At 48.3% G+C, this 12,158-nt stretch overlaps 1 protein-coding gene across 3 annotated transcripts in view; it reads left to right on the forward strand.

Moving 5' to 3' along the window:
- Window positions 1-12,158, forward strand: part of LOC131823368 (long-chain-fatty-acid--CoA ligase ACSBG2-like) — a 33,163-nt gene that overhangs the window by 11,887 nt on the left and 9,118 nt on the right. For all 3 annotated transcript variants that reach the window (XM_059159647.1, XM_059159649.1, XM_059159648.1), the window contains exons 3-7: window positions 856-1,085; window positions 4,651-4,739; window positions 5,720-5,840; window positions 8,034-8,117; window positions 10,810-10,959. In XM_059159647.1, coding sequence (XP_059015630.1) covers window positions 856-1,085; window positions 4,651-4,739; window positions 5,720-5,840; window positions 8,034-8,117; window positions 10,810-10,959 — 674 coding nt within the window. The remainder of the gene's footprint in view (window positions 1-855; window positions 1,086-4,650; window positions 4,740-5,719; window positions 5,841-8,033; window positions 8,118-10,809; window positions 10,960-12,158) is intronic.

Below are 12,158 nucleotides of genomic sequence, written 5' to 3' on the forward strand. Positions count from 1 at the left end.
ACTACTCACCAACTCTCTCCACAGGAAACCCTCTTCTCCTCTCTAGGGGTCAACCATCTCACTCCTGAAAGGAGGTGAGTGAGGACGGAAAACAAACTGGCTTTGAGCCAGCCCCTTTGCCTGGTCCGTATAAGTTGGTGGAATCCGGTGGTCTGGGTGATGTTGCTTTAAAACCCGACCCCAAACCTCAACAGCTCAACACAACATGGGCTTGTTTCTTGCCTGCTTTATGTGTATCTGGCACTAGGGTTCCTCCCTGACATGTGCTCGCACCATTTTTGTGAGGAGAATGGGGTATGGTGGGTCACACACCGGCTCTTAAACCTTCCGCCTGGGAGAGAGACACAACGGCCACGTCTCACATTCCACTGACCAAAGCATGTAGTCTGCCACGCGTGCATTTTACCTTAAAAAAAAAAACCCTATAAATAATATGGAACTCGAGCTAATGATTCACATGCTGAAGTGCTTAAGGGGGAACTGGATGGGTAGCCGCAGCACTGACATGGACAGAGTGATGGACGGATGGAGAGAGATGGTGGGACCGAGATAGGATAAAGCAAACGCAGCAAATGCCAGCAGTTGTGGAAACCAGGTGGTAAGAGGATGTTGGCTCTACAGACCATTCAGGCTTCTTGTAGGTGTGAAATTTTTCACAGTAATTTGTTGGGGGGGTGGCAAGGAAAAGTAGGAAAGAGGAAGCGTGCATGGGTTGGCTGGCGTTGGTCATGTGACTTCACTCAGGGAGCGGGATTAATTCAACACTCAGCCCTTCAAGCTCAGAAAGGACACTCCTCCCCCAAAGTTATTAAATTAATAAAAACATTTGCCACCAACCCTGGTGGCTGTTTGCAGTTACTCCTGGGCTGTGGACCATTCATCGAGATGGAGAAGTCATCCTGAGGCTATCGAAACATGGGCTAGGCCATGAGACCCCAGTAACCATCCCTGATTTTTTTCGGGAGTCAGTCAAACGATTTGGGGCATATCCAGCCCTTGCAACAAAGAACGGTGAGCAGTGGGAAGTCCTGAATTTCAACCAGTACTATGCGGCTTGTCGGAAGGCTGCAAGAGCCTTGATCAAGGTAAATGAGTTATTCATTCATTCATCACTTAGTTGATCATTCATTCTACATACACAAACATATGGTATAAAATGCACGAGGCACCACAAGATATGAAGGTTCACTGGTGAGAATTTTCCCTTTAATTCTGACCCCTCTCTTACGGAGGCAGCCAGCCTTGCCAGTTTTTTGTAAATCCTTTTGGGGAATAAACTATGTGTATGTATATTATAAAATTTCTCTACAAGCAAATTTTTACATAGATGGTGGCCTACTCTACCCATCATTCTTCATCTTCCTATTTTTTTGCTTAAAAAAAATAAAGATTTTACCTATTTACTTGAGAGAGAGAGAACACAAGCAGGCAGAGGGGCAGAGGGACAAGCAGATTCCCCACTGAGCACAGAGCTCAACTCGGGGCTTGATCCCAGGACCCAGAGATCATGATCTGAGCCAAAGTTCGAAGCCTAACTGACTGAGCCACCCAGGCACCCCACATCTTGCTTTTTTTAAATCTCTATGTATTAGTTAGCTATTGCTGCATAACAAATTACCCCCAAATTTAGTTTCATGGTGTCTCAGGAGGCTGTGGTCAAGCTGTCCATCTGAAGGTTTGACTAGGGCCAGAGGGTCCACTTGAAAGCTCACTTACATGGCTGGCGATTGGCAAGAGGTCAAGACCTTATTCCTTGTTCCCTGTCCTTCTCCATTGGGCTGAGTGTCTTCAGACATAGCTTCCATGACTTAATCTCAGTGGCATACTATCCCTTCTTCTGTATTCTACCGGTTACACAGACCAGCCTGGACACAATGTGGGAGGGAATTATACAGGAACACAAACCCCGGGAGGTGAGAATCCGCGAGCGCCATCTTGGAAGCCGCCTGCCACACTCTGAGTTCCTTTCGTGTTGATTCACTAAAAACAAATTCATACTCTCTTCAGCAACTACGAATATGTATGTAACAATACTGGCATACTGGTGGGTAGTGATGGTATTTCCAGACTTTGCTACCATACATGGAGGCACAGAAAACTTCTTTGTACAATGAATTCTTACCGAGAAAGTGCTTCTATCGGCCCACTCAGAGTGTGTGAGAGACTCTGCTTACCTATTATTCTTGCCAACATCATATTATAAAAAATGTGCATATTGGCTACTTTGATAGGCACGTTAGGCAGAATTCTACAATGACCCCCTCAAGATTCCCAACTCCTGGTATAATCACACTGTATGGACAGACTCTTCCCCTTGAGTACAGGCAGGACTTGTGACTATGATGGGATTTTCCTCCTGTGCTGGCAAAGGTGAAGAGATTTTGCCGATGGAATTAAGCTCCCTGATCAGCTGACATTGAGTACATCAAAACAGCAAGGGCTCTGGTGGGCCTGACCTAATCAGGAAAACCATTAAAAGAAAGATTCTTCCGCTGGCTTTGAGGAAGCACATTGCCATGTTGTGGACAGGGCTATGTGGCAGGGGACAACAGATCACTTCTGGGAAAGCAGACCCCAGTTGATAGCTGGGAAGAAAACAGGGACCTCAGTCATTTAACTACATAGAAATAAATAGAGCAAACAGTCAGTAACTGTAGGAGAAGATTCTCACGTTTCAGAGGCAACCACAGTCCCTGCAGATACCTTAACTGCAGCTTCTGGAGAGCCTAAGCACAGGACCCAGTGAAGCTGTCCCCAGACTCCTGGCCTGTGGAAACTGCAATAATAAAACATGTGTTGCTTTAAGCTGCTAAGTTTGTGGTGATATGTTAGGCAGCAACAGATAAGGATACGATGGGTAGCTCCTATTATAAAAGGGAATGCCTGGTGGCTTTGATTTATAGGAAATGCTGTCACATTTTGACCCAGACCTGAGTTCCTCTCTCCCTTCCCCTCTGACACCCACGTGTCTTCACGCAATGATGAGAACAGTCTTTTAGGAAGGAGTCTCTGCTTGGTTGCCCCACCACGGGGCTGTGATGGTTCGCCTCTCCTGAGAGATGATCTTCTTTGGCTATGTCCTTAGGTCTGGAGACTCAAAGATCCCTACTCTCCCAATCCTCAGGGATCTAAGCAGTACTAAATCAGTTTATCTGCATATTACTAGAGACTGTTTACCTGCAGAGGAGACAGCCAGTTTGTTACTAAGCAGAAATACTCATTATGCTCTGAAGCACTGGCAGGCAGATATCTTCGAAATGCTTACATTTTCCTCAAGAACAGGTCATTGCCAGCTTTGCCCTGTGTGACTAAAAGAGCAAACAAAGTTAGACGTTCCCAAAACTCCATGGAGTCACGTTAGGAAAAGCCAGCATTGAGCCTAAAATCTGGGGTGTGGCAAAACCTGGGCCTGCCCCAAGGAGGATTACCTTCATGATCACCTTCTGGTTCATTCTCAAGTACATTCAGATCAAGGATACACCTTTATTTATTTTGAAAGATTTATTTATTTGACAGAGAGAGAGAGCGAGCACGCAGAAGTAGGGGGAGCGGCAGGCAGAGGAGAGGGAGAAGTACTCAATCCCAGGACCCTGGGATCATGACCTTGGCCAAAGGCAGATGCTTGACTGACTGGGCCACCCAGGTGCCCCAAGGCTACACCTTTAAAAGTGTAATTTGCCACCACTTCAGGCTATCACTCTTGGAGTGCTTCTGTTATTACAAACAAAAATAAATTCACACCTATTAAGACAGCCATTATCTTGGAAAAAAAGGACAAAATAGCAATGAGGACATGGAGAAACCAGAAGACTTGTGCATTGCTGGAGGGAATGTAGAATGGTGCAGCCCTTATGGAAGGCAGTGTGGTGGTTCCTCAAAAGATAAAACACAGAATTACCATGTGACCCAACAATTCCTCGAGGATTCAAAGCAAGGACTCAGACAGATACTTTTGCACCACGTTCACAGCACCGTGATAACCAGCAGTCAGAACGTGGAGGCAACCAAGAGTCCTTTGGTAGATGAATGGAGACAATTTAGTGTGGCCCACCCGCACAACAAATTATTATTCAGTCTAACAATGGAAGGACATTCTGACCCCCGCCACCATGTGGTGGGACCCTGAGGACACAGGGCTCAGTGAGAGGACCCAGACCCAGAAGGACACATCCCACAGGCCCCCACTCCCAGGAGGGCCCCAGAGGAGTCCAGTCCACAGTGACAGAGAGGAGATGGTGAGAGCCAGGGCTGGGGCAGGGGCTGGGGAGCCCATGCTTCCCAGGAACAGAGTCTCTGTTTGGGAAGATAGAAAGTTCTGGAGACAGAAGGTGGTGACAATTGTACAACAGTATGAGTGAGCTTCATGCCGCTGAGTTGCACACTCAAAATTGCTTTGTCCAGTTGACCACAATAAAAAAATAAAATACATACAAACAAGAATAAATAAATGGTGCCTTATGCAGAGGGAGGCAAAGCGGCCTCCTAACGGTCACAAAAATATCACACCCCAGATTTTAGATTCAACGCTGCCTTTTCCCAGTGTGACCTCATGGGCTTTGGAATCTGCTTTCCCACATCCCAGTGAGCAGATCCCACCCAGAAACAAGACGTCTTTGTGTTTCTGCTTTCTGTCTGTTTTCGCCTTCCCAGCTGGGCCTGCAGCGGTTCCACGGAGTTGGCATCCTGGGGTTTAACTCCATCGAGTGGTTCATCGCTTCCCTTGGTGCCATCTTAGCAGGGTAAGACTGTGGGCTGGGTTGACTCCGACTGTGGGCGAGCTGCGACTCTGGGCTGGCAGCCCGGGGCTGGCTCGGAGACGTGATCGGGGATTTCAGGGGCAAGCCCAGGTTAGGAGGCAAGACAGACACACCGACCGACTGACCTGACGAAGGACTAGCATCTCCCATATATACGGTGCTTTTATAATGAGTCATAAAAAGACAATGCATGTGACTCTTGATCTCAGGGTCATGAGTTTGAGCCCCCCCACGCTGGGTGTATAGATTATTTTAAAAATCTTAAAGAAGAAAGATTTTATTTTTTTTAGATTTTATTTATTTGACAGACAGAGATCACGCGTAGGCAGAGAGACAGGCAGAGAGGAAGGCAGAGAGGAAGGGGGCAGCAGGCTCCCTGCTGAGCAGAGAGCCCGATGTGGGGCTCAATCCCAGGACCCTGAGATCATGACCTGAGCCAAAGGCAGAGGCTTTAACCCACTGAGCCACCCAGGCGCCCTGACAGAAAGATTTTAAATAAGGAAAGACTTGAACAGAACGCTCACAAAGGGAAGTAGCCTACAAGAGCTTGAAGCCATCAGGGAAATGCAAATTTAAAAAACAGAATGGTTAAAGGCAAGAACAAAAGGCAGTCAGATGAAGGGAACAGGTACCTGAGGGGGGGCGTCCAAACCCTACCTCTAGGTTCGGTTGCCTTGGGACCCTGAACAACTGACTTCTCTGCCCTAAGGCTTAGTTTCCGCATCTTTAAAATGGGATGCTGTGAGGGTTCCGTGATCGGCCACCACGACGACATTACAGGACTTGCTGCTTTCCAAATCACCCTTATTTTGCGGCTTCATTTCATCACGGTGAAGTTGTGGAGGGAGGGAAGCTGGTACCAAGGCTGCAAACTCAGAACTTGTCTCTAGAGTGCCCCCCTCCACCTTCCAGAACATTCCCATGTTAAGATGAGCACACGCACATGTGTTTTCTCTTCCCAGGGGTCTTTGTGTTGGTATTTATGCCACCAATTCTGCAGAGGCTTGTCAGTACGTCATTAGTCATGCCAAAGTGGACATTCTGCTGGTTGAGAACGACCTACAGTTAAGGAAAATCCTTTCGGTAAAGCCCAAATTCAAACACCACCCACCATTCACCCAGGGGGCTTGCAGGGCTCTGACTACCTGCCCCGTTGGTCCCAGGTGGCTGTTAATGATAGGCTGGATGGTGGGGCTGACCCCATTCTTGGGTTCAGTAAGTGCCCTCCACGTATAACTAGGGGGAACCGGGTAGAGTGGCAGGGATCTAACTTCAAACTTGTATTAACTTCATTTCCTACTGAGATTCTATTTTTTTAAATCCCCTTTATTTGTTTTATTTTTTTAAGTAGGCTCCCTGCCTAGCCTGTAAGCTTCTATTTTTAAAAAATGTGTTTATGTATTACTTTATATACAGCCCACTGTTTTCTTTTAGAAATGGAAGCATTTTGAGGCTTACACCCCCTTGTAATTGTCATTTTTTAAATAACTGTCATAATTCCTGAAATGTTGCTTTCTCTTCCATTTCTTCACTAAGTTCTACCACTTCCTGTTTCACCTCTTTCTGGTATGGCTCTGTCTCCCCTCAGTGCTTGTAGCTCTGCTTTGTGTTCTTCCTTTCCAGCTGTATTTACTTTGTTATGTTTTAGATCCTATGTTGGAATGTTGAGTGGCAATTTTCCTTTGCTTTGTGGTGACTTTTCTTTACGTATAGAAGTTGGCTCCCCTCGTGCTCCCTTTTTCTTCTTGTAGTACTTTCGTGTGGATGTTGTAGAAAGGTTTTCAATTACTAGTGTTTGAATGAGCTGCAATTTCCTGACCCAGCTTTTGGCAGGAGGATCCCATGGGGAGAGGAGTCTTTCAGGGGGTGAGGGCTGGTGACCAGATTCACCACTCAGCCCAAGGGCCCTGTGGCTGTTGCATATTTCTTGAGTTACACACTTCTCTGCTTGTTGATATCTCTGGAGCTGAGATGTGTCTTGCTGTCATTGGCATCCTCCAATCATCGCTGGTCATGTTTTCCCACACTTTAACATCTCTGAAGTTAGGGTAGACTTTCCAGACTCACGAAATCCAGCTACATTCAGTGAACTAGAACACTCTGCCCCCAAGCCTCCTTGGATGCCTAATTCCTGACCTGGTGCAGTGGGAACAGACTTCTCCCTTCAGCCTTGAGCTTTCTGAAATTGTTTTCTTAAGTCATGCCTCTACAATCTCCAATACTCCTATCATTCCCTATTTGTTCTGTTCATAGCAGAACAAACTGTGGGATGGGTGGTGGGTGAAAACTGGGTCCTTTCTGCCAATACTGGCTTACAATTTGGGTTTTTCTACCATTAGAAAATACTGCATACTCTTTGTATGCAAGATTCAAAGCCAGGCTTCTGACATGCTCCTCCCAAACTGGATATTCAGTTCTGCTTGGAAGTCCCTTGTTCTAGGCAACACCCACAGGTTTATAGCCTTTCAACTCTTCACTGACTCCCTCCCTCCTTAGAATAAACTCCAGACTCCTCACCACTGCCTTCAAGGTGTCCCTGACATGGCCCTCACCATCCTTCCCTGCCTCAACCCCAATCCTCTCCCTCTATCTTCGCCCTAGCCATCTGAGACTTCACATAGTCCTCAAACCTCCCTGGCCATTTCCTGTTCCAAGCTTTCTGGATGTCGGCTCCCTCTCTCTCTGAAAACCTCCTGTTCCACTGTTCACAGAGCTTCTGTCCTCTTCTCTCAACCTATGCTGGAGACTTGGTCATATTTATAATTACCACACCATATGCTGGAAGTGAGTTCATCATTGGATTGGCTAGACAAGCTGTGGAGCCACACCCCTTCAACAGGGTACAAATCCCAAAGGCATGGTCTACTGAACCTGAAAGCCCTCGGTATAAGTAGAAAGTCCTGAGCTTTCCCAGGTTCCAGTGACCTGCACAGAGGATTTCTGTTGCCTCGCTCCAGCTAGGAGGGTAGCTGGATCATGGGCATATAGTGCAAGGGGCGGGCTCATAAACCAACAACCATGACTCTGTGAGGGGAGCAGGACTCAAGAGGCTCTCGTCTTCGTCAGTCTTTAAGTGTTGGAAGCTATTGATACTGAGCACAAAGAACCCCGTCCTAAAATCAGGCTGTGTCCTGCCAGTTGGGACAAAGAGCCGTGTCATACAGGCTGGGCAGGGGAGATTAAAGAGGCTGGGGTCACTGTGGGCCATTGCTTAGGAAAGGCATCCACCCTCAGTCTCTCCCAGGGCCATGAGGCCCACGTGGAACTTTCTTTCAGATTCCGCAGAGCAGGATGGAGCCCCTGAAGGTGATTGTGCAGTACAAGCCGCCCATGAAGGGGAGCAGTAATAACCTATACTCTGTAAGTGTGGGGCGGGGCCCGCTGAGCCAAGGGGAAGGTAGCCCTGCAAGGCGGGTAGATGGGGCCTTTAGGGCTTTCCTCTTTCTTCCTGGTGTGAAGGGTCTGATTGATGGGAAGATGTCTGTTCTGGTTATTTATTGCTGTGCAACAAGTCTCCCCCCAAAATTGGTGGCTTAAGACAACAACAATCATTTTATTCTTACTTCTTTTTTCAGAACATTAAGGCAACTGAAAAAATACGATGGCACTGAAAAGCAGGGTGTGTGAAAACCCACAGCATTAGGTTTAAATATTTACTTTATATCCCAACCAGAATTTGTTAAAACTTGACTTGCGGCTTTAATATGTGCCAAGTCATCAATAATAGTGTCACTGAAACCATGAACCATCACTTAATATGTATAAATACGAATATGGGGCCAAGCATTTCTGCCACGGCTTGGACCAACAGCCCTTGTGGAGCTTGTCTTCACTTTAATTTTTGATATTTCAAAAAAATTGTTTTATTATTTCATTCATCATGGATTTTTTGATGGTTAGTGACTTAAAATATATTGCATTAAAATACAATTTCTCTTGATTGCCAAAGGTTTGTTGTCCTTTTGTTTTATTTTGTTGTTTGCATCTCCTTCAATTTTTGCACTGGAGGCTAACTAAGTCCCCAGTCCTCACTCTGGTCTGGACCCTACACCTGGGGCTCCTGGGCCTCCCTCTCTCTCTCTTTGTGGCCTCTCCGGCATGGTGCCCTAGGGATCTCTGGACTTACTCCTGGCTCAGAACTCTACAGAAACATCGAAAGAGAGAGACAGAGAGAGAGAAGGCCAGGTGGAAGATGTCTTGCCTTTAACATCCTACTCTTGGAAGCCACACACCATCGCTTCCGACATACTGTGCCCATCACGGCCGACCACAAAGTCTGCTGAGCAGTGGGGGGTTGGGGTGGGGACCTAGACCACCACTTACTGAGGGAGGGCAAGGCCACCAAAGAGCGTGTGAAACCATAAATGTCATCACAGTTATTTTTTGAAAAGGCACTCTGCCTCACAGTGTTTTATGTTTTATTTTTCAAAGATTTTTTATTTATTTACTTGAAAGAGAGAGAGAGAGAGAGAGAGAGAGAGCACACAAGCAGGGGGAGTGGCAGGCTCCCCGCTGAGCAGGGAGCCCAATTCAGGACTTGATCCCAGGATCCTGGGACCATAACTTGACCCAAAGGCAGACACTTAACCGACGGAGCCACCGGATGCCCCTGCCTTAGCGTGTTTTAGTCGGGAAACATGCTGGTACAAGCAACAGAGACACGCTTTAGCCAGAGCACGGGTTCTGTGTGTGAGGATACACTGGGTTATCTCACGGAAGCCAGGCCAGGAGGCTCGTGAGGCCCAAGGACAAGCTCCTGTTAATATCCATGAGATGAGATCCTCAAGCCCACGACTCAAATCAGAAGTCCCGCAACATCACGGTGTTTATTTATTTTTATTTTTTTTTAAAGACTTTATTTGTTTATTTGACAGGGATCACAAGTAGACAGAGAGGCAGGCAGAGAGAGAGAGAGGGAAGCAGGCTCCCTGTTGAGCAGAGAGCCCAATGCGGGACTCGATCCCAGGACCCTGAGATCATGACCTGAGCCGAAGGCAGCGGCTCAACCCACTGAGCCACCCAGGCGCCCCATCACGGTGTTTATTAGGTTTGCCCCCACACGGGGGGACAGAAGATGCCCACGATCTTCTCTGCCCAACCTAAACCTTGCCAGCGCTTAGACCTTCCAGAAAACACTCGAATCCTAAGACCAGGGATGGTGAATGAATAAGGAGGAAAACTGACCAGAATCATAGCCTTTTGAGGTTTAAAGTGACCATCGGAGCAACAATACCTGAGGTCTGGGTACTTCAAAAAAACTCTCTGCCTCACAGCTAGCCATACCACTTACTCTGGGATTTCTCAGTCTCGTTGCTACAGACGTTTGGGGTGGGTAACTCTTTGTCGCGGGGCCGTCCTGCGCAGGATGCCAAGCGGGGTCCCCCACCTCCACCCGCTGGATGCCAGCAACTCCCTCCCAGCTGAACCAAGCAGAGATGCCCTTGGACATGACCTGATGTCAAGGGGCTGGCATCCCCCTGGTTCTGCTTCTGGAAGGTGCTACACGCCTGCCATCTTGAATTCGGAGCATTGCCATCCTCCAGAGCCTGGTGGGTGGGGGGCTCAGTGGTAGAATTTTTGCAGGTCCTTTGTGATACTCAGTCCATACAACCCAACAGTTCCTTCTGAGGCATCATTCTGGAAGGTCAGTAAGAGCAGAGTGTGACTGTATTGGTTTAGACTGCTAGTTCCTGTTTACTTGCTGTGTGACCTTAGGCAGCTCCTGGGGCTACATCTTGACTCATGCATGCCCGGATGACTCATTCTAGTCCCAGCACTTCCAGCAAAAGCCCTGACCTTCACTGTGACTGGACCAGCTGCGCTCACAGGTGCAGACCCAGCAGCCTACCACGAAGTGAAGGAGGAGAAGCAAACATCTTAGGGCTTTTGTAAGAGGCGCCACGACTGGTGACCCTGAGTCCTCCCTCTCACTGGGAATCATGTTTTAGAGAAACTGATGGCACCAGACCTGACAGGGGAAGGGGACCCCTGGTGTGTCAAGGGTCCCCTGCACATCCCGAGTCCCCATTCTCTGCCTGTCTCTTTTGCACAGTGGAATGATTTCATGGACCTGGGCAATGACATCCCCGATTCCCAGCTGGACCAGATCATGGAAAGCCAGAGGGCTAATCAGTGCGCCGTGATCATCTACACTTCTGGGACCTCAGGCAATCCCAAGGGAGTGATGCTTAGCCATGACAACGTAAGTGCCAATGGCGATGAACCCAGTGCCTATGGTGACAGCACCCACGCCAGTGGCCCTCTGGCTCTTTCTGTTCTCACCCCACTGGGGGCAGGGTAGCATTCGGGGGTCTGGCCCCCTGGGGCTCCCTAGCCAGCGAAACACTTCCAAGAGGGCAGCAGAGTGCAGAGGAGTTCAGGGGCTTTAGAGCAGACCCGTGTTCAAATCCTGCCTCGTGATCTTTGGCCAGACACCTAACATCTCCAAGCCTTTGTCTGCGCAGCTCTAAACTGGGTATGATAATGACAGCCCCTGCCTCCCGGGCTGTTTTGAAAATGAAATGAGTGGATATATTCCTAGAGAGCGTAGAACAGTGTTCGACAGTAAAATAAGCAGGTAGAAGAGCAGGAGATACACTCTGTGCTTCTTGGAAGTAAAGCAGAAGTTGATGTTTTGTTTACTTAAGAAGGGCTACGTGTCTAGGACAGACACACGCATGTCTGGATGGAGCCCACAGGTGATAGTAGCTCAGAACACTGGTACAGGAGAATAAGGCGAACAGGTCCTAAAGGATCCCATTTATACAAAACCCTAAGAAACGCAAACGTAGCCGTAGGAACAGAAAGCAGACCTGGGGCTGCTTGGGTGGCGGCGGGGGGAGGTGGGTGGCAGAGGGAGGCATGACAGAGGGGTGACCTCATGGCAGCCTATGTTGAGGCTGGTGATGGTTTCACTGGTGGAGACAAATGGGGGGTGTCAGACACTGTCAGTTTCACCTTAATAAACTGCTTAAAAAAAAAAAAGAAAAAGAGCAGGAGAGACAGTCGCGCTCACTACATGCCAGGCCCTGTTCTGAGAGCTTTACACTTGGTAAATCCTCACGGCGACCCTCCCAATTCTGCCAGGTTCTTCTTACAGGTGGGAAAACTGAAGTCCAGAGAGGTTCTATAACTTGGCCCGGCTCACACAGAGCACACCGTGGCACAGCTTGAACCCACGCAGGCTGGCTACACAGCACACATTTTTTCTTAAATGACGTGTTGATTTGAGAGAGAGAGTAGGGGGTTGGGGCAGAGGGAGAGCGGATCTCCAGCAGGCTCCCCGCTGACCGTGGACCCCAACTTGGGACTCAGTCTCACTACCCTGAGATCACGACCTGAGCCGCGATCAAGAGTCGCCCTGGAGCGAGGCCGCCTGGCTCCGAATCCCAGCCCTGCCAC

This window comes from Mustela lutreola, chromosome 2 (genome assembly GCF_030435805.1).
Source record: "Mustela lutreola isolate mMusLut2 chromosome 2, mMusLut2.pri, whole genome shotgun sequence".
Lineage (NCBI taxonomy): Eukaryota > Metazoa > Chordata > Mammalia > Carnivora > Mustelidae > Mustela > Mustela lutreola.